The 23326-nt window shown below is 39.4% G+C and overlaps 1 protein-coding gene across 9 annotated transcripts in view; it reads right to left on the minus strand.

Moving 5' to 3' along the window:
- SYNE2 (spectrin repeat containing nuclear envelope protein 2) overlaps positions 1-23326 on the minus strand; it is a 173918-nt gene that overhangs the window by 130711 nt on the left and 19881 nt on the right. For all 9 annotated transcript variants that reach the window (XM_040701588.2, XM_015287885.4, XM_015287883.4 and 6 more), the window contains exons 3-18: positions 16025-16086; positions 15016-15111; positions 14670-14747; positions 14487-14579; positions 13054-13235; positions 11127-11323; positions 10562-10659; positions 9526-9627; positions 8651-8788; positions 7809-7973; positions 6102-6214; positions 4350-4506; positions 3262-3358; positions 2912-3099; positions 2592-2756; positions 1141-1314 (exon numbers count right to left, since the gene is read on the minus strand). In XM_040701588.2, the coding sequence (XP_040557522.1) occupies positions 1141-1314; positions 2592-2756; positions 2912-3099; positions 3262-3358; positions 4350-4506; positions 6102-6214; positions 7809-7973; positions 8651-8788; positions 9526-9627; positions 10562-10659; positions 11127-11323; positions 13054-13235; positions 14487-14579; positions 14670-14747; positions 15016-15111; positions 16025-16086 (2105 nt within the window). The remainder of the gene's footprint in view (positions 1-1140; positions 1315-2591; positions 2757-2911; positions 3100-3261; positions 3359-4349; positions 4507-6101; positions 6215-7808; positions 7974-8650; positions 8789-9525; positions 9628-10561; positions 10660-11126; positions 11324-13053; positions 13236-14486; positions 14580-14669; positions 14748-15015; positions 15112-16024; positions 16087-23326) is intronic.

The raw sequence follows: 23326 nt of genomic DNA on the forward strand, positions 1-23326 counted from the left end.
GCTGACAGACATAAATGCACAATGTCATTCATATTTTTGGAAGCTGTATTTCAGGGTGTCTTTACTTCATTGTTTTTAACAAACTGGTGTCATGCTGCAAAATGAGGATTAGTTCATAAATATATGCCCAAAAATATAAATATATTCTTTTCATAGCCTCACACTTCCTAATTCTGTAAACTAACAAGAAGGCACAAACTTAAGGTAAGCTAGAGCAATATCTGGTTTGCAGTTACTGTACATGGATTTAATGTACTGAAGAACATCTGTGTTTAATCTTAGCACTTGGACAGAAGAAATTCAGTGAACTCCGCTTCTGGTTGCCACCTTCCTACCACTAGACTATATTGCCCCTGTTGCAAAAATAGGGAAAAAGGAATAAATGACAGTGCTTCTGCTTCTCTAGTGCAAAGCCCAATGTCTTTGTTCAGTCTCATCTTCACTGGCAGGACAAGAAAGTAAACAAAACATTGCAGTGAAGCTGCAGAGTTGGACATACATATTTCTACCTACCCTTTGCTAGGGAGAAACAATAATCTCTGGCTGAGGGACAGTGAAGACAACAGACAGAAATGGAAGTAACAAAAAAAATTCAGCAGTGCTCACTGTGGATGTTTAGAACAACTGCCTGTAAGCTGAGATACACAGGATTACCCAAGATGCTGCTGCAAATACCTCAGGTATTCCGGTTTTTGACAAGAAAGCATTGAATACAGCCAAACTATCCCAAGTAAGGACACATGGTAGAAAGCACTGTAAATTCGAATCTTAGCACCTTGCAAAGTTTTAGTCTGCTGCAAGTGCTGTGCTGCACATGACTAGTTAATATCACTAGAGGGCAAGTTACCAATCAACAGCGCCGACAGCACTTCATTGGTAATCATTATCTGAACACACAGAACTGAACACACAAAAGACTCATTTGTAGCTAGCTCATCTAGGATTGATTCTGGGAAATAGCACCAAAATACTTGCATTGGTTGTCTTTCTACCACCTTGTGTTACAGCACAAAACCTGCATTTATTTCTTCACTGATGAAGGTGCATTTTACCCAAGTCATAAATCCATGCTGAAAGACAAAAATCTGATGAACAAGTATTTTAAGGTGTATGTATATATGAATGTATGTCCATTTTCACCTGCAAATGTTCCTCCATCTGAGGTTCCACAGGTGTCTTGTGACCAATCTCACCGAGAAGGCATTCAGTCTCTGCTGCCCAGCTGTCTACACTTCCAAGGAGCTCTTCAATTTTCTCCATGCTTCCTGGAAGCTCCCTGGCCTTTTCAGCAGTATCTGTGTTATCTTCGCCAAGCTATGAACAAAGAGTAGGGTAAGATGTTCATACTCATCATCAGTTCACAGGGATCTATCCACTACGCCCCTGTAACATACAGTCATCAAGTTTACTTTCCTGCTTTTGCACTCAACAAGCAATGAAGGACAAATAAACACCAAACTTATACTGGTAAATAAATCACCCAAGGCTTGATTTTTCAAACCTGGGAGCAGGTAGGGCAACACAAACTGTGCCCACATGGATTTCCCCTTCCCTATAAGAAAGCAGCCACATCCACACTACTATGGAGAAGCACTCCTGTGATACAGTATTTCCCAAGTTATGCCAGGGAATTGTCAAAGGGGATGATAGCTGGTGTTGGCCAAGTCTAGGCCAGTGAGTGTGATAATAGTTTAAGGGTACTGCTAGTCAGGCCATATTTCAAGCATTTGCCCACGTATTATGTTGACCTACACATATGTTTATATAATGCCAAATGCAATACCAGAAAAATAACCCCTTATGTCCTAAAGCACTTGTTAAGATTGTCTATTTCTGCTTTCTGAATGTACTTCCTAAAAACATTTCTTGAAATGTTACTAATGGCTTTTACATGCAACTCCAGATTTCCTCACTCTTGCGAACATGCCTCTTATTAACATTCTCATTAAGCTTATCTCCTACAAAAATACTGTAATTTTTTTTGCCATCATTTAACATCACAGCGGTACCTTCAATAAATGTCAATGAAAGGTTCAACTTAGAAAATTAGGAGCTCTAACAGTCCCAGAAGGAGTGATAATGCTGCTATCATGAAATTATTCTAGAAAAAGTAATATACATAACATCAAGCAGACTGTATAGGAATTTACAGCCACCTAAAAATCTGTCAAGTGAGCTGGCATAAAGTTGAATAACCTAGAAATATCCATGCAGCTATAATTACCTTCTAGCTGAAGTAGGGATTACACAATTTAGCAAAGGTTCACAAGCTCTTAATAAATGGAATACCTCTATCTCTATAACTAAATAAAAAGCTTTAACCTGCAATAAGTTATCCCCTTTAAAGTGGTTTTAAAATTTTGATTTTAAAAAAATGAGTATTATCTAGATTGTTACTAAGAGCATTTAAGTGAGTTGCAGAGACGTATGAATGGGATGCCTCTGTGTATTCTCTGTTCCTCTTGTTTTAAAACTGGAACTACTCAGTTGACTGAAACATTTATTAAGCTCTGACTAACAAGCTGATAAATTTAGAAAAGATGATTTTGAAGGTTGCTTGTCAAAAGAGTATTATGAAAATGTTATCTTACAAAGCGTGTCTTCTTCATGAATTTAGCCCATCTCCTATTCAGTTTTTTCAGCTCTTTGGCAATATTCGATCCAACTTGCTCTTTGCTGACTTCAATGAGATAGTTTCCAGCTTCATTTAACGAACCATGCACTGAATTCCAGTTTGCCAGGACTTCCGCAGGGACCTAGAGAGAGGCATTGAAATAATTACAAGCAGAACCCTGCCACAAGTTGATTTCCAAAATGAGGAACAGAAAAGCAAGTACAATCACTGTCATGTAAAATGTTTTCCTCCCAGGAATCTCTGTCCATCATGAGTAAAACAAATCCAACAACATACCTCTATTGGATACTCATTTTGTTTTTCTTCCAGCCATGTCTTTAGTAAGTAGAGGTTTTCTGTATAACTACTCCAGGAAGACAGGACTTTCTGTAGTGTAGTATTTATGCTGGAAATATAGTCTTTGCACATGGAAATTTTTGACTCCACTGTCTTAAAAAGTTTGCTAATTTCTTGAGGATCTCCAGCTAGGACATCAAAAAGGGAATAATGTTATACATTTGGAAACAGAGAAATTTATTCAATAGAATTAGTACTTAACAAAAAAACCTAAGTGGGAATTAAAGCTAATGACGGCATATCAGTTCAAAACAGAGGCTTTCATTATGAGTTTATGAATAAGAACTTACCTATGTCAGGGTTGCTTATGTTTTTGTTTTTCAAGTCTTCACAGATGTGAGTAGCAGTTTCTAGCTGTGTTTTAAGTCTCTTTTCTTCAACGAAATTCTACCCAAAGTGAAAAAGAATTGGCACAGGTAAAACTAACCCACATAAAACTTAATGGTAGCAAATACAGGTTAGGGCACATTTTTTTCAATATGAGGCTGCCACCAGGGAGTTGAATGTAAATTAAACAAAGTCTATCCAGTAACTCATCTGCACTCTTTAGTCTGAATGTGACCTGTTTGTTTTCTGTTCATGCAAAGAGTAGCTTAATGGGAAGTATAAACTCTGGAATGTCATTGACTGAGTCACAGCCACGTATGAGTCAGAACTACTTATTTCAAAAAGATATAATATGATCCAAACTGGGGATGGAAAGGGTCAGGAAGGAAGAAATGGGGGTAGAGAAAGAGGCTTATGGTTTGAACATTTACTTAGGGAATGAGAGGGTTGGTCCTCAGGCTCTTAGGTAGTCTAAGGTACATCTTACTCCATGAACCACAACCACAGAAAAAACATGGTGATAAGTATTTATGAAATCAACTGTATCAAGAAACTCAGCGCAGATTAATGCTGTATTCCCACCTCACTTATGGGTAATGTTAATATAGGGAAGAAAAAAAAAAAGAGAGAGAGAGAGAGATTTTGTATAACTTGTTGTTGTCTCCTATGATTCTAATGAAATTTCCACTAATTTAAGTAGGGATTTTCCAGCTTGAAAAGCTTCAGAGAAATTCTTCAGAAACTTCACGTTTCAAAAGGATAATAAGATACTTGAAAGCACCCAGAAAAGGGCAACAAAGCTGGCAAATGGACTGGAAGGCATATTTTATGAGGAGAGGCTGAGTACATTTGGGTTGTCCAGACTAGAGAAAAAAAGAGGCTAAGGGGTGACCACATTGCTCTCTGTGGTTTCCTGAGGAGCGAAAGTGGAAAGGGAAGTGCCTATCTCTTCTCCCTGATGAGGAGGAACTCAAGCTTGAATTAAAGAGAGTGGAGGGAAGAGGAATTATTGTTAGAGTGTGATTATGAAAAACAATTATTTTAAACTTACATTCCAATTTTCTAGCAGGGATTCCACGGATTCTTTCATCCCGTATTTCACATCCCAAATATTTAGCTTCAATGTCACTTCATTGGCAAATGCCGAGCACAGTCCATAGTGGTATTCAAGAAGGGAGTTGGAGTTTGTGAAACGAATATCACTGAATCTGCAAACAGTGAAATGTTCCAAAAGTTGACTCAAATCATTGGATGCAGAAGGCATTAATGAGTAGAGATTTTAGCCTAAAAATTCTGAATTACATATATTGTATGTCCCACATCACATTCTTATCTCTAAGTTGGTAAGATAAAGAAGGGTGAACTATTCAGCAGATAAGGAATTGGTCAGTTGCAGCCAAAGGGCTGTGGCCAATGGCTTTATGTCCATGAAGAGGCTAGATGAGTGCTGTCCCCCAGAGGCCCATCCTGGGAGTGGTGCTCTTCAGCATCTTTATCAACAACATAGGCAGTGGAATCAATGCACCCTTAGCAAGCTTGCTCACTACAATAAGCTGAATGCTGCAATTGATACAGAAAAGAAAGGGATGCCATCCAGTGGGACCTGGACAGGCTTGAGAAGTGGTCCCATGAGAACCTAATGGGGTTCAACAAGGCCAAGTGCTGCACTTGAGTCAGGGCAATCCCAGATACATATACAGACTGGAAAATGAACTCATTGGAAGCAGCTCTGTGGAGAAGGACTTGGGGGCTTTTAGTGGATGAAAAGCTGGACATCAGCCAGCATTGTGTCCTTGCAGCCTGGAAGGCCAACTGTATCTTGGGCTGCATCAAAAGAGGGGTGGCCAGCAGAGCAAGGAAGATGACTGTTGCTCACTAATCTGCCCTTGTGAGGCCCCATCAGGAATACTGTACCCAGGCCTGGGCACCCCCTGCATAAGAAAGACAAAATGCTGTTGGAGTGGGAAGCCACAGAGATGATCAGAAGCATCTCTCCTATGAAGACAGGTTAAGGGAGCTGGGCTTAGTTCAACTTGGAGAAGACTCCATGGAGATCTCATGGAAGAAGACCGACTTTTTACATAGTCTAATAGTGATAGGACAAGGGGGGAATGAATGGCTTTAAACAAAAAGAGGGGAGATTAAGGTTGGATGGGGCCTTAGGCAACCTAATCTAGTGGTTGGGAACCTTGTCCATGGAGGGGTTGGAACTAGATGATCTTTAAGGCCTCTTTCAACCTAAGCCATTCTACTATTCTATATGTAAAAATCTTTATGGTAGAAGGAAAATTTTAAGAGAGCAGGTTTTTTTTTTCTTCTTCTTAAAATAGTAGCTCAATTTATGGAAAGCCTTAAATGGCTATAGAAGGGCATCTGTCAAAGAGTCTCATGCTATGTGAGTAGATTCACTGGTCATTTTTGAAAATATCTTTCAAAAGCTATGAAGGGTTGCGCAGGCTGTAAATCTCAGCTTTCCAAAAAGGTGAAAAATAAAAACTGGATATAGAATCCCCATATCCAGAAAAATCCTTATTTTCAAAGAATTTGCTTCCTACCCCCAGTGGGTACTTCATACTCACACTAGCACAGGGCATCTGAAAAGCTCCTGTTAATGTGCTTCATTTTGTACAAATAATTACACTTTCACTGGACCAGTGAATTAAACTGCATGCTCAACATACCAGTCAACATGTGCTTAAATGGAAAATATTCTTTTTCTGCAAGGCATGTACAAGTTATGTGCAAGTCAACACAGAACTAGAATACAACATAGTCGTAGTAGAAGGAATTTGAGTATCACAACCTTCTTTTCATTTCCTCTAGCTTTTCAGGCACCACTAGTGGCATATTCTTCTCATCTTTATTCTCAAATGATTGAAGGGTTTCCAAGTGAGAATCAAAACAATTCATCAAGCCCTGGGAAGAAAAGGAAACAGTAAGCTATTCATATCAATACTAGAGTCGACTAGTATTAAACCACACTAGAATCCACAAGTCATCTGCTATTACAGTGAGAGTATTAAAAACAAGACAGCACAAGACAATCTTTCAGTGTCTTTATTCATTAACGTGTAATGAAAGTCGTATCAATTATATCACCTTCTGAAGTGCATATTTACTATTGCAACATATAATTTTTCTTACCACTGGGCATCTAGTTAAATGTAAGGTGCATGGAACAACACAACCTATGCCATCAGGTTTTCTTCCTCACTTTTATTACCATCTTTAGAACAAAAACGAGTCACTGTAATGGGTTTAGGATATTAAGTTTTTCCTTGTTACACGTTAGCAAAACACGAAAGCAAAACCTGATGAATAAACTTACTGTATAATACTTGCTTAATACTTTATTTGACTGCTCAATAAATTCCATTTAACATCATGCTGATAACATATAACATTAACCAGTTGTGAGCATTGTTGAGTACTTTCCCAGTTCTTGAGAGAAAGTAGAATTTCTATCAAGAGGCACCACTGTGGCACTAAGATCTCTATATAAACCATACTAAAAAGATTGGATCAAAGGTGGAGGAAAAGGAAATTTCAGCAGAATGCCTTCCTATCCTATCAAAGCAGATTTTGGTGCAGATTCTTCTTCTTAAGAAACTTAATGATAGTATCTACGTGTCAACATGAAAAAAGAAGAAAGCCCTGAATCAACCACATCTCCCTCTGTCTCATTCTTAAAAACATTAGAAATACCTAGCCTGAGCAATCAAAATCATAGATGAAATGGCCAATGTTGGGCAAAGCCATTATCAGTGAAAAAAACAGCCATCTCTCCTACCAGGAATTGACTAGCAACAGTTCAAAAAAGTGGTGGTAACAAGCCACTCAACAACCTCCTGTTCCTATTCTTTCAAACTAACATCAAAGACTAGTTAAAAAAATATTCAACTTTGCCTCGATCATAAAAAAAACACAAGTAAAGTACCATGATGATCCAACCAAGCATCAATACACTTATGCTTTTTAAAGCTTTCTATCTCAAAGCATTTAAAATATTATCAGTGTAAAGACCTCAAGATCAGAGTAAATAACTTGCATGATAGTGGGGTATCAGAATACTTTCCATGACTTTGAACGGAATAACAGAGTGATTCAGCAAATACTTAACTTAAAACACATAAGCTGCGTGAACATAATGGAATGTAACCCAGAGCGCAAGTGCTTTTCTGAACAGGTATGTATCAAGCCTAGACTTAAAGATAAGGATGCGATTACTCTGTATTATTACTTAACAAACAAGTTGCAGGAGCCACATAAAATAGCATTATTTTCTCATTCCCTTCGCATTTAAATTTAATCTCACTCCACTGAAGTCAGAAACCTTCGTTACAGACCTATGCAGTTACTTAAATAAACCCACAAAAATCAACGGTATCTTCCGGAGGGCTTTTCATCTTCAGAAATACATCCATACTACTTTCCAAAATATCAAATAGCAATTCCCTGACAAGTACTTTACTAGGTGAGACTAAAGAACATTCCTCTGTGATCAGCTTACCTTAAATATTGAAATTATTTCACTGAAGAGAGACATGGCTTTAAATGGGTCCTGCAAATCAGGCAAATCTTCTGCCTGCAGATGTTCTACCTTCTGAAGCCAGGCCTCAATGTCATCCAGAGGTGGGGGTAACATCTGGTCCAGCTCTGCTTTCCATTCATTAATCTTAAAAATAAAAACAAGCAATTGAATTTGTCATGTATGCTCTGTAAGCCGATGCCCTAGACACCCCAGAAAAGATGTAGGAAACAAGGAATGTTCTGGACCAGCTGTCTATTATAAGAAGTGACAAGTGAACATTTCTTCTATAAGGAGCAATTATCAACAAAGCCCAACACATCCTCAGTTGCAACAGAGGGAGACAACACAGCCAAATTCATTGCAAAGCACTGACCAACCTGATCCAACTACATCACAATCCGTACCGGGGAAAGAAAACATGATCATACTTCTCCTAGCTGCAACATTATCTGAGCCATTACTTCGTCTTCAAATAGCCTTGTAAGCATTAATAGGCCAAAGCCTTTGATCTGAACATGGCTCAAAAATAATCAGATGCAGGCCTTTTTTTTTTTTTTTTTTTTTTTTTTTTTTTGAAGATCTCCCACAGTCCTAAGGTTCAGGAAGCAGAAAGGTAATACACAGCCTCTTTCCAACTCCTCTAGGGCACTGTACACCATTCAGTTTGTCTGAACTTTAGGCTCAGGATCAATACTGCTTTCACTGATGCAAATAAAATATCATCTCTCCGTTTTTCCATGTGCATATTCTTGGTCTAAGTTTAGGCTTCCACATCAATCACATTCACACATGCAACAAGGTGAGTTGGAATTGCCTCTGACCTGAGAAATGAGTTTACTCCATTCTTCCCTCATCTGTTGCTGGCCTTTTCTCAGCTCAGCTTCATTCCTTTTTGATGATAATAGGGGCAGAAATGCTTTTTTTTCTCGGTTAAATGCTTCCATAAATGACATCATTTCCTATAGATAAAAAGGAAGAGTAATTCATAGAAGATAACTTGGATGGAAATCATGGGTCTGGATACTGCCTTTGAACATATTGGTAGGAACTCCATTAACTTCAGAGGATGTGATGCATGGAAAGGCAAGGAACTAGATCTGAAAGTGCCATACAGTAAAATCTGTACTTAACATATTGTCAGTGCTGTCAGGATATGGTTCTTCCCTCTAACCAAGAGGGAGGGAAAATTCCTCTCTTTATGGCCATACAGGCCATTTTTTTACCAACTCTGACCACAGTACAAACCAAAGGAAATTTTACTTCAGACACAATCTATAGTCAACATTACAAGTATTCCTCTATGTCATATTCCTCTAGTAGCTGAATCTATGTCATATTCCTGTAGTAGCTGAATCTACTATAATTATTATAACAGAAATCAAGAAGCTGACCTTATGAAGGGCCTATGGAATCTTGTCCACATTTTCAACTATGTCAATTAATTAAAAGACATTACATTACTCTCTCCAAAAAGCCTTGCTCTGCTCAGAAACAAAATAGTGTATATCTGTTTCCAAAGAGAAATAATTTTACCCCATTCTTCCCTCAATCATTTGAGAGCATTTACTGAATTCACGGTTTCCATCTCTTGTTTCGTTTAGCATTTTGGCTTAGGCAATGAAGATGAAAGTCTGTTTCACAGAACATTCTTAATATTTAATTTTGAAAAAGCAGTTAAATACAAAATGCAACTTACTTTGTATTTCTGGTAATATGTTTCATTCTCTGTGTCCACCAGCAAAGTTGCTAACTTTTTTCGCTGCACAGCCAACCAGCTCATGGTCTCTGTTACTTTACCCTAGTAATTAGAGCAGAAAATTTCTTGTTTCTGTTTTGAAAGCCTTGCTTTTAATTCACATTGTGCCACAAAACAACATATACTGAGCATATGATAACCCCATTCAAAGCCATTGAAAAACGAACAATGTTTCCTGAGGACTCTAATGAGCTTTGGGCCAGCTGCTACTATAAAGTAAGGTCAAAGTTTTAAACTTGTCTCCTGGATATATAAAGCCATCTTAAAAGAAGAGCCTGATTGCAGCCCTACTGGAAGGATATTATCAAAATGGAGATAGGTGAATTAATGCAATTAACTAAGGCAATTAATGTATAAACTCCAATAGAATGTTTTGGGATGGAAGAGATCTTTAAGATCATCTAGTTCCAACCTTCCTGCTGTAGAAGAATATAGATTACAGACAACTTGGTTTTCCAAACACCATAATATAAGAGAATATAGACAACAGACATCTTGGTTTTCTAACCAGCATAGCCTGCAAGCAACAGCTGCTGTTCACTCTAAATGCAAGGTATTAAATTTAGAGCTGATTGTTCTGCGTGTTTGCAAATTTATCTGCTTCCACTTTAGTATTTACATATTGACCTGAGAGTGCACATGACAACAAATCCAGCTTAAAAGTGTCCTCTGTAATAGATGAGTTTAAAAAAAAACACAACAACAACAAAACACCACAAACTAAAAACAAGACCACCTGCACAGTACTTCCAACAGTACCATCAAAATTTATCACATTGAGTCTTGGCTAACACATAGGAGTATCGGAACGTTCAAGCCAATTCAACACTGTCAGTGGCTGAATCAGAGGTTCAAACTATGAAGGATAACTGTTACTGTATGATGCTATAAACTGGGAAAAGGAAGCACTGATTATCCTGGCAGGGACAATGCATATTTGTTACAAGATGCCTCAGTGATAAACCAGATTACACACCTGCATGTCTTCAGTCTCGGGCATATTCCTGGAGTATTGTAAAAACTGAGCCACATAAGTCATGATTGATTTTTCATCCGGATTCATAACATCAACATCTACAAAAGCCAATACACCATTTACATAATTATTCAGCCCTCTAGACTTGATCACATAATTACACACTGTATTGCAGTTATTAAAACACATTTCCATAAATACGTTTATTTTGCTGTAGCTCACTTAACATACCACTGACAGAAATTAGAATGTAATGAAATTCTTTCCCTGGGAACACCTTAACATAACATGAGAAACTGATGAACAAGTTTTTCCTATAAATGGAAAAGTTTCATATTCTGTCTTCCTCACATTGTTCCTGCATATGCTGTCAATTCAGCATGAAATCCTAAAAATCTCAAGTATACTCAGTGTTATACAATAAAGAACCACAGCTTAGAGCATTAAAGTAAAGATCAATGTTTCATTTCAAACTTGAACACAGCCTTACTTTTTGCCTGTATTACAAGTCAACATATGTAGGATTGTATTAATCTCGCTCATTACAAGAAAGCAGATAGCTTACCTTCTGGTTCAAGAAGCCGTGGAATATTGAACTCCAATTCTGCAATTCTGAAAGCCTCATCCAGGTTTTCTTTATTGCTTCTAGCCTTTGCCTTCTCCAAATCAATTAGACCTGGTCTTAAGGCATTGATGATAGCTAAAAAAGGCATTCCACTTCTCCAGCTTGACTTGAAATCAGTCACACTGATGGAACCATACCTATCCCAAAAATGATTAGAGACAAAACAAGACAGCACATTTACTCTGATGTCATAAATGAGAATTCAGAAATACAAGATAAATTTGGTAACATGATATATGAAAGAAATCCAAGAAGTTGCAGAGAACTTTGCCACGACATTTCTGAAAAAGTTGGGTCAGAAAACCATAGAGACAGTAATACTCATCACTATAATAACATTTTTTTACTTGGTTTTGCAAAATGCTACAATATTTTCTTCTTATATAGCATTCTGAAGGTAAGCATTACTCATTCAGTATTCTTTCTGAATACAATCTTTGCCCTCACAGTCAATGCGTTCTATGGGATAGAAAAATAACAAGCAATGCACTGAAGCTGTTGTAATAAAATAAAGGTATTTGTCCATCAGACCACTGAGATTCGGAATCCTTTTTGTCATTTCAGAAAATCCAGACCTTAAAACTGTTGCTCTAGGAGAGAGATTCTTCTCTTACTTGGTGTCTTTTAAACATCTTCCATTAAGTGGTATCTGGACAGTGCTGTGAGGGACCCAGAAAGCTCTCTGAGCCATAGTGAAATCTGGGACAATTTTCCAGAAGCAGCTCATGTATTATGAGTATGCTCCTGAGTGGAAAATACTTAGGGCTTCAAGTGATAAAACTTAGCTACAAAACAATGAGCCAGGATTTTAAAGACTTGCTCCTTTAACAAAAACTATAGTATTAACTGATAACAAAGTTATTAAATGCAATCACAATTCAGAAAGGATGCTACATAACAGACAGTAATATTGCTGAAAACAATAATACTGCTGAAAATAAAAAACAGTCAAAAGAGGAGGATTAAATGGACAGAGGGCTCTCTTTTACATGCTGGTCAATCGTGCTTTGATAGAACATAATTAAAATGTAAAATATAGTGACTAAAAATATTCACTCAGAAAGTAAACAGTGTGTTGATGAAGGCCTTTTTCTGCCCCTAAACAACTTCAAATATTAATAGAATGTTATTAGAACATAAAGCTATCAAAAAGCTAGGGAGAAATGGTTGACCTTATTCTAAAAGATACTTGAAATGTCTGAGTGTTGCAGTAGCCCTTGAAGAAAATGTATATTGTATAGCCCATCCCTTGCAATAAATATCTGTTTTATTTTAGGCTGTGTGCTGTGAATGCTTCCACTGAAATCAAGAAAGCTACGTGAACACTGGGAATAAAAAAGACATACAGAGACATTAGGGACTGAGACCTGTTCCGTTCACTAGGATCCTCCCTGGGGATCGTGCAGTATTTTGACAGAATACTTGTCATTCTGTCTGTCTCATGTCCCACGAGAGATGTTGGAATCCTAGAAACCCCAAATCGTCCTTTTAAAAAATAAGTAACTGCTGCAACTTTGTTAACTGGTGCCAACCATGAGGATTAAAACTAGCAAATCATGTAAACATTCCACTAGACTTATCACACAGGAAACTGTAAGCTCCTAAAAGAGAAAAGCCAAACAAACTAATTTACATTGTGGTGTTTTATTAGTAGGATTAGCTTCACTTCATTACATTTAAAGGGCTCATTTCATAATGCTTAGGGCCTGATTGATGCTAAAAGTGCTGATATCATCATCCAAGTTCTAAGCCATCACTAAGTAATGTTAAAAAAAAAGGGGGGGGGGGGGGGGGAAATATCACATTTAGAGAAAAGCTGTAAATACAAAATGTAAAATACTATTTGTACATATTGGATGAAACTTACGGTGAACACTGTTCTTTTGCCCAAAACAGAAGAGCCTTTGTAGCAGATATCTTCCACCGTTCCTTAATTTTAGCACTCTTTTTAGCTGATCGCCTTGCCTTTGGGGAGGAGTCAACAGTACTTGAACAATCAAGAGAAGGCTGATTGTAAGTGCAAGCAAGTGTCCTGGCAAGTTCTTCAATCTGTCAGAGATGATGGGAGAATTTAACCAGGTTACAGTGAAAAGTTCCAAGACATTAATGGCAAAAAAAAGCACAGAGAATTAGAAAGGACTCGATTAAGCTGTAATAGCAGTCCTCTGCCCCCAAAGTTTGGATAAAATTTATCAACCATTACCAAATTTTATCTGTTCAAGATGAGCTGTTGATTTTTTTTGACTTGAAATATTCACCCAAGGCATCTACGTGATACTATGGGTACCAGGAACAGCATGAAGGGATTTTCTCATTCAGTGTTCTTTCCTACCCTTCCTACCAGAAAAGAAAGGCAATAGCAGCTGTGTTTTGTGCTGTCATGTGTTCTACCAGGCACGTTCAGAGCTTGCTTGCTTGCTCAGGGTGCAGGAAAACCTACTCAATTGGCCTTAGAAATCTACAGTTGGTTTGAGAGGCTTGGTTTAGGTAAAAGATAATGCACACCACTATGCACAGCACAAATACTCCAGCACCAAAGTACCCTTAACCAAGAAAAATATGGACTACAACTAATAGTTAAAGAACTTTGCTTATAGATTCTCTCCTGAGCCCCTATCACCAGTTGATCCCAAAAGCACCTAGGTTAATTCACTGCAGGGCTCTTGCTAGACAACTTTTTGGTTCCATCATTCTCTGCAGTCCTTCAACAGGATTCTAGCAATGCAGTGTGCTTTCACACTTTCCTTTCTCCCCATAATGTCCTGCCACACAAGATGCATACACATTATCTTGTGTAAGAAACATCACAACAACATCCTTCATGTCATTTGATACTTGGTATTAAATAAGCAAAGAGCAAGAATTACACAAAAGCTCACACAACAACTTCGAGCACAGTCAACACTGAAGAGGGCTCTGCCTCTGAGGGAGATGGATGTGAGCCACTCTATGCTAATTGCTCCATTTGGTGCTCTATTAAAAGCTTAATCATTATAGGCCTTAGCAAGACTAAGTTTAGCTGATTTTTAACTAGTTATTTAAAAAAATCTCAATATCTGCACTTCCTACCATTTTCAGTTAAATGATGTCCAAGTTGTAATGCTACCATCACATTGGATAAGCAGCTCAGAGACGGGCAAGATGCACTGGTGCATCTCTTTTCTGACTCATCACTTTAAGATGTCAGAAAATAATCCTCTGCTTTGTACTGATTCGTTTCTTTGCAGCCATGTAAGCCAACATATTTTTGTGCTTTTTCTCCTCTACTGAAAGACTCCCTTGCATTACTGAAATACTTACATGAAAATGAAATATAATTGTCCAAATTAGGCCAAGCACAATGGAAGGTTTTCCTTCAATAATGTCAGCAACATGAATATTTATAAGCTTGAGCTAGGGAGGGAGAAAAGGATCATTGTTAACAAAGAAAATTCTCCACCAGCTAAACTGGCTTTACTTGTGAATTTTGAAGTTAATACTCACTGATTTGCTCCTTAAAAATGTCAAAGCATTTTCTATGTTGCTTCTGCACTGAAAGGTATTAAATCCTTTTTCCCGTGGCTGCAAAGCAAAAAGAACATGTTACATTCTCAATTGTAAAAATTCATTTGAGTTCCATTTTGATAAGGAGAGTCTTACAAAGATTCATGAGTGGCTTTGGATCAAATTATCTCAATGTGATTCAGCGTCAGTGATATAAGCTTAAGTTACTCGCAAATAGCTCTATGACTTCAGGGGGATTGTTAATGTCCTTACAATTAAGAATATCCTGCAATTTCTTCTGGATTTGACAAAGCATTGAGGTAATATTTGTATTGTTCTGTCTTACCAGATGTTGACCTGAAAGCACTTCCAACAGATCCAAAAGCATATGTCCTTGTTGAATGTCTGTATACAGGTCTGAGATAACAGAAGGAGGTGTGTGCTGCAAAATAAATTTCAGTGTATGTGACACCATCTTTAGTTACTTTAAATTCATCATGCTATAGAACATGAAACATTATTCCATTTCATTGTTAAAAAACTGTTCAGTATCTTTTATTTTTCAATAATTTGAAATATAAATCCTGCATCTAATCAGCTATATCCTGCTCCTTCTAGCACATTATTGTGTTTGTTTCTTATTCCCACTTTCCTCATCTCAGAGTTTTATTTATAAGAGTTACTTTTGGACACATTTTCAAGTATTTATGATACTTTTCAAGGAGACATGTAGCAAAAAGAAGTAACTTTGAACAAAAGGAAAGTTAACATAAGCAGTTAATTCATATTTTTACTTCCTTTTCAATATATATATATATATGTACAAACATGACTATAGAGCTGAATAACTAAACTGTCACTCTTTCACCCATATGTGGACAACACAAATCTACCATCAGCTCAATGGCTTCTGCTCAAGGAGCAGACAAAACTGGATTTTTGTCTGAGCAAGTCAGACCCACAGCACACGCCATATAAACTGCTCTGTGATCATCTCATTAAACTCATGTTTGTGGATTGTGTAAGTGAGTAATACTTCCCTAAATACAGTAATATTAATCAGAAATTTAGAATCTCATGAAACCCTGAGATTCGTGCCACAGCTCAGCAAGATGTCTTATCAAATCAGCAAGAAAGATACAGTTGACTCCTTACAACCCGTCTCTTGTAAATGTCCTTAGACTATCACCAATACAATGCTGTTATACTTAATAAGCAAATTATGGGCTACTTTTTCCAGCCAGTGCTTATAATCTTACATTAATTTTGTTTATTCATTAAAATAATAACAATTATAACCTTCTAAGAAGGCATCCAAATCAAAAAAGGCAAAAAGCATTCTTCTCCTTTCTTACCTTTGCCAATATTGAATTTATCCAGGTAGTAAATGTTTTCTTCTGAGTACACTCTCGCTGTACTGGGGAAAAAAGAAAAGCAAAATGGTTAATGAAAAAATCATCTGGTTTTATTTTTCTTTCTCAAAAAGCTAAGGTCTGCCCTTCCACATATAAGAGTAGATACAGCTTAATATTAGTTTTTCTCAGCTCTTAGTGTTCCTATTTTCTTGCTTGTAGATATAATGTAAGGACCTCCACAACTATCAACAATACTTCTCTACTGGATACAGCAAAGAGCAACTAAGGTTTTCTTGAAGGCTCAGCAAATGCAAGCAGTGGTGTGAACACAACTTCCTAGAGAGAAATGCATCTAGAATAACTCCATAAATCACTCAGAGACCCAGCCCGTCACCCAGGTCCTGTAGGCTGTCACTAAGTGAAAAACCAGCAGCAGCTGCAAGGGGACTATTTTAACTATTTAAGCCCCCACATTAAAAAACAGAATATTTAAACAATTTCTCACATCAGGCTAAATTTCAAAAGTGGGGAAAGCCTTTCTCTGTGCCCCGTGGGTGGCAGAGAAGAAGAAAAGGGAATCATTGTATAGTTCTTGCAGAAAGTGAAGAGGAATATCCGGGAGCAGAGAGCGAGGTATGCACCTTGTCAAAATAAATATAAAGACTTCACACTTAGCATGAGGCAATCTACACAAAACGACTATTCACTTGAACAGCAGAGAGTCAGGGCCTAGTTTCACTTCACCACAGGTATTAAACTGCTCACCCCTCTCCCCAGTGTGTGAAAGCAGTGCAGGCAGATCAGTCCAGTTCTCCTGTTCCCCCCAGGAAAGATGCCAAGACAGGGCTGTGAAAAGCATACATCCCTGCTGTGTGCCTGAGATAACAGCAGGTGTTGGCCGCTGAGATGACAGCCGTTCAATCTCACTGCTAACCCAGATGCTGCGCGGGCACTGCCACACACAGAACCCACAGCCCACCTGTGCCAGCCGTCCCAGTGCCTCCTGGGAGCACACATGAACACATCCTCCTTTTTCTCTCCCTTTCCACATCAGCTTTGACTGGAAGCAGACAGGCTGGCTTCTCAAAGAACAAGCCAAAAAGCTGTGCCCACCCCGGGGGCCTGCCTGGAGCTGCGGAAGGGTGGCTGTCCCCTCTTCTTCCCTTCCTCCCTTTGCCATTTGAATCAACACCCATAGGGCTGCACTCGTTCCACACAGACACTACAAACATGTCATGTGGACTGTTGGGGAAGAGTAAGCTTACACTGATGAGCAGATGTTCCAGTCACTTAAACCACCACCTTCAGCCTATGCCAGCCTTGCGGCCTACTCAGCCATCCCCTGCCAGAGGGTGAGGCAGACACCCGGCCATTCTGTGCATGCCTAGGGCAGCTCTTCAGGCAAAGCTCAGCCCCTCCTGTCTGCCTGCCTCCAGCCTTCCCCTAAGGCACCAGAGAGGTGAGGTGAGATGGGTAGAAGAGATGCAAAACAGAGAGAAAGCACAAGGCCTCTTCCTGCTGCGCTGGTGGCCAGGAGCAGAGGATGGGGCTATGGAAGTCGCGGTCAGGGTGATGCAGACAGGTGACCTCCTGGGTCACCAGGTGGGTGAACAGCTAGAAAAACATCCATACATTGCACACACTGAGGGCTGTTGTGCATCCTGGAGCTGACTGGTCCTCCAACAGTTCTTTAGTCAGGTTAGATATTTTGAAAAAATAACCTTCTCACAAGGAGTGGTGAGGCATTGGCACAGCTGCCCAGGGAGATGTGGGAGTCATCACCCCGGAGGTGTCCAAGAGCCGTGGAGATGTGGCACTGAGGGATGTGGTCAGTGGGCATGGTGGGGGTGGATGGTTGGACTACATGATCTTACTGGTCTTTCCAACCTTAATGATTCTGTGATCAATCTGCAATACTACAATCCTGATAAAGCATGAAGCAGTTGATTTCCTCTGCTTGATCAACTGTTTTGTGCTTTTTTAAAAATAACACAAAGGTGGTGATGAACAATAAAGATGAAGGCATTCCTAAAGACATGGACAAAAATGTTTGGAAAACAGAAAGTAAGCACACATGTGCTACACACAATCTTATTCACAACACACACTCAGAGGACATAAACAGCATGGAGGTATTGGCTTCATGTTAGCACAGGACCCAACCACACCCTAGTGCATGGGTGCTATTCCAATTACCTAATGAGTGATTACTGAGTAGCTGCACTCTTTTATCAGGCTGGAATTTCTGGCACTTGAAAAGCAGCAGAAAGCAAATATTAAATGCTTTGCCAGTCGTATGCGACTCTTCCAGGTGTAACTCTTGCCAAAGGCTGCTACCAGTTTGGAGGACTTGCTTTCGGAGTTGGTAACTGAAAGACCATTAGGATGAGGACACTTGGTCTTGTTTTGGTTTAATCTCTCCACATTAATATACAGAAGCATTACACAACATGAGCCAGGTACTACAAGTGTTGATTCACATGGGCGGCTCACAGGCAAACATCTCACAAGTAAATGGACAAAGTAGTTATTTTGCTGTGCATGTGTAAGAACAAGTTATGCTCCCACAACCTACAGCCATAGCCTAATGCAACTCACGAGTCTGCCTTTCAGGTAGCTGCAGCCTCAGCTGCAGTCTGGCTTATTTTCCTATTGAAATTAAAAAAAAAAAAATCCTCATGAATCAATAAGAAAACTCAATGCCTACCGATACAGTACAGCTCATTACAGATGTGCTGCTGGCATGGTGACAGGCAGTCATATTTCAATTTTCAGGCTGAGTGTTTCCCCTGACTCCACTACTTGGAGGCTCTAATGATTTAATCAAGGTCTCAAATTCTTATCTCTACCACGTGGTTAATTAATACAGATTTTTATTTTTATGAGGATGAATGGATTCTTTGTCAGGCCTTTTTATAGGAGTCTAAGTGACCTTGGTTTTATCTTGTCCTAGTTTTCAAAGTGCCACTGACCCAGAATAAAAAAAAAGCTATAAAAAAATCCAGATCATTTCTTTCACTTTGGGATACAACTAACCAAGACAGAAGGTAAATCTGAGAGAACAAAATAAGAACCTGCTAATCTGGAAACATCCAAAATCTATCACATTTCACCCTGCATTTTAAAACTAATCTTCAGAACAACTCTTTACAAAGGAATAGCATAGAAGAAGCGTGTCACATAGACTTGCTGTAAATCAATAGATACTGTTGGACAGGACAATAGCTGTTCTATCCAGTAATGAGCTATCAGCAAGTGCCATAAAATAGGCCAATCATTAAGGGCTGGAGCACAGGACATGATAGATTGCAGCAGGGGCCATGGCAGTGCTGAGCTCTCCTGGGAGGAAGAAGAGGGGAGGGCAGGAATGTCAGCCTTCCTCTGACAGAAAAACCAGAGTTAAAACTCATCTCCTCTCCATGGCTGCCCTTTGTTCCTTCTTTCCTGAGGTGGGAGATGGCTCCACGGAAATAACTCCCTCTCCTGGCAGGGAGCCGGGGGAAGCAACTCCTAGCTCAGCACAGCAGATGTAGCCTGCTCCAGTCTGCCTGTCAAAAAGAAGTCACCAAACACCAAAGAGGTTTTCTTCTATTGCGAGGACTGGTGCCTCACTGTCAGTGAATCCTTTACGAGCAAGTGACCTTTTTTTGTTTGTTAAACACACAACTCTACCATCTTCCCACCTCTGATTTGACTGATACAATTACCATTTGTGTGTGCTATTTTTGCATCTTCCTTCCATCACACAGGTCACTTGAGGATACATCTACAAGAGGAAGCCATGCAGCTCAGTAGGAGCAGATCAGGAGCTTGATGAGCCAGTGGTCAGAAGTTGGTGTACCCACCACATGTGTAAGGGGAAGAAAGCTTGTACCCAAGCAGCTCTAGACTGAATGGCCACAGATCACTGGGGTACCTTTTTGGAGCATATATTTCAGTTGTATCCAAAATATGCACTTCCATACTCTATGACAGCTCAGCAGGAACATGGCCAGCGGGGTTAACTTGGAGAGCTCCTTCAAAAGAGCATTCCTGCTACAAACTAAAACACCAAGCAGGTACATAAGTAAACAGTAGGAACTATCAGAAGGATTGTTATGTCTCTGCCTACTCAGGGAGCGGTGAGAAATTCTCCCCCCTGCCCATTACGTCACCCCTTCCCTTCCACACAGTAATGCAGCTTCACTTACAGCAGACAGGAAAGCAGGGGAACAGAGTTATTTCCAGCATTTATGTTCAGTAACATGGTGTTAAGCAATTAAAAACAAACACAATATTTTCTGTCAAGATTAAGTTTTTCCAGAGGCCAATGAACAGGATGAAATTTTTTCTACAGAAATGAGTCTTTTCAAATCCAAACAGCACTTAAATATTAACTAATCAACTACTACCACGTTTGTGCAGCAAGTGGGAACTTTCTACGCTATCTCCTTTCAACCTCCTTTTCCTTTTGAAATCAAATTATCTAATTTACCCAAAGTGTTACTAACTCAGGAAGCCTGTTCAAACTGAGTTTGGCACTCCTGGCCTCCTTAAATACTTTCACTGGTCTTATTGCCAGGATCCTGGAGCAGCTCTGAGTCATCATGGTGCTTACTAACAACAGAACAGCCCCTGGAGGCACTGCAGTACTTGGGGGCACAGACAGAGGTTGCAGGTTAAATTCTTTAAGGTACTAAATCACATCATTTAGAAATCAACATACCTTTAATGATAAGGGCTTACATGGCTTTTCTAACAGTTTTTTTGCAAACCCAAGCTGGAGCAGGGACTAAAACATAAGTGGCTCTCAGTGCCCTATGCCACTTTCTCAGAAGCAACCCACTCCCCTTAGTCACTGCAATGCTAGTTTGTAACAAATTGTGCACTCAGCAAGCCTTTAGCAAATTGAAATCTATCTAGCAGGGATAGCACATTTACACAACTACACAATCTATTTTTTTCATTGGGCATTACAAACAGGCCAAAATATCCAGGAGTTATTTTTTTTCAAGCCAATCTCATGTGTCTCCCAATCCAGTCAGCCCCATCACGTGGTATGAAGCTGCTCAGACCCAGAAGCTGCAGACCAGCTCCTCACCCAGGCAGTGTAAACAGGGCGTAAATTTCAGTGCAGCTCCTCTGGGAGATTTTCCATTTGCAAAAGTCACCCTTGAAAAATCATTAGCATTTAATGGACTTTTTTGGATCGCTCTGTTTAAAAAAAAAAAAAAAAAACAATCAACAAATGAACGTGTAGTTATAATAATACACCAGCCTCAACAGATGAAGCATAAAGCTGGAGCAAAATAAATGTTGGGTAAGAATTATAAGTCTCCCTGACCTCTGGAAGATTAAGTGCGTCTCAGAGCAATATCCTCCTTTAAGTCAATTACTCAGATATGAGTGCAATCTATTACAAGTTGCACAATAAAATCCATCCGTATATATCAAAGCATTTAATTTTAGTCAGAGAGGAATAGGTTTTTGATTATTCATAAAGGATCAGTCCTAACTGCATGAAAATAACATAATTCACTTATCTCATTAAGCACCCTTCTGAAACAGTTTTAGCGGCCATGTTCTTATGTTATCCTTCTAGTTATAGCAATAAACAGTAGCACGAACATAGGTCAATGAGAACAGCCAAAAATTAAGAGTGTTACAGTTAATTAAACTATGAAGTGAGTACATGCCTCAAACTCTGTGAGCTAAAGCACATTGCCTTGTGTCTGAATTAGCTCAGAAAGCGTGGAGAAAAAGTAGAAAACAACGTTCTGTAGAGACTTAGTAGGAAAGGCCACACTTAGGCTCTGTCTGCTGTCCTGGACAGGAAAGGGGAAGTATTTGCTCCTGGGAGGGAAGATGGAAGTTGCACCCTCCTATAGGTAGCCAGATTTACATCCTGAAAGCTCCAGAGCAGAACAAACCTGACCAGTGTCTGCTGGAGCCACCCACAGTCCGGTGGCTGCGCAGTTCCCTTGCTGCAGTCGCACACTCACCCTTGTCACCACAGAGCAGAATGCTCTCCCAGAAAGATCCCAGAAAACCTTCTCTTACCAAGGGAGAGGAGATGCCTCCTCATTTCAGGCAGCAGACAATAATTTTGGACCCTGGCTGTGTTTGTTCCACCTACAGAAGGCCAAGCATCAGGCCTGCCCATATCACAGTGATGGGAGGGAAGATGTGGGAAGACGACAAGACTCCTGCAATACTCCTCCTGTACTTATCTCCAGCCAGCCCTGCATGCTCCCTCAGCATCTGCAGCAAAAGTGGCTTCAGGTTCCAAAGACATGCCACTAAGCAGCATCTCTCTGGAAAGCATCCTCTGTTCACCAAAAGATTTGCAGCCGTCCTGGCCTGAGCAATCTCTTAAATATTTCCCTATAGAAGACACCTCGAGTAGATCCAGCTCCAGGCACTATACCTGCACCTTTAGTTGGCTGTGCCGGGACACCAAACAGCTTTGCAGCTGCTCTGTGTTCTCTACTGCATCAGAAAAGTGGGAGAAAGCAGAAAGGTGCTGGTAGAATTAGCATGAACAGAATCACAGAATGAATCACAGATTTATGTTGATCTTATTCTAATTTAGTTTAATCACAACATCTAAGGAAAAGAGAAAGAAAAAAACAACAAAGAAAAAGGAGCCCAAGCCCTGACTTCATGCAACTTCATATGAACTTCTCAGTTTTCTCATCAGGGAGGGAAGGGGTGACTATTTAGCTTTTGCCTATGGAGATCAGCTTGAAAACTGCGAAAATTTCAAACAGCTTTATATAAAAAGTGCATATGTAAGGGTTTATACTTTCGCAGCTTTTATTTCAGCCGCATGATTCTGGGACTAGCATCATCAATTGAAAATGTCTGGACTTTGACATTAGAAACCATACAGTTTCATTTTACCTATTTTCTTCCTGTTTTTAAAGCTTCACCGTACCTCCTTAGAATAATGAGCTGCAAAGAAAGATGCACTGAAAACAAAATGATTTCTACCCATATCCCAGTGACTTTCTTTACTTCATTTTTTAGACTGAACACCACAAAAGAGAGTGAACATTCATCTTTGAACGTTCTTTTACCCGAGAACTCGTTTACAGAAAGTCCACTAAAGCTGATTTGTACAGTATTAAGCCCCTGGCATTAATTTAATAGGCTTTGTATAATGATAAGGGCCGCTAAGAAGTAACCTCTTTATTATTTATTTTAAGGTTCGTCATGCGTGGAGACAGGTTGGACTCAGTGATCCTCGTGGGTCCCTTCCAACTCAGACTATTCTACGGTTGTTCCCCCCCTTCCTTTCCTTTTCTTCCAGAAAGTATACAG

The sequence above is a fragment of the Gallus gallus genome, chromosome 5 (assembly GCF_016699485.2).
Source record: "Gallus gallus isolate bGalGal1 chromosome 5, bGalGal1.mat.broiler.GRCg7b, whole genome shotgun sequence".
Classification (NCBI taxonomy): Eukaryota; Metazoa; Chordata; class Aves; order Galliformes; family Phasianidae; genus Gallus; species Gallus gallus.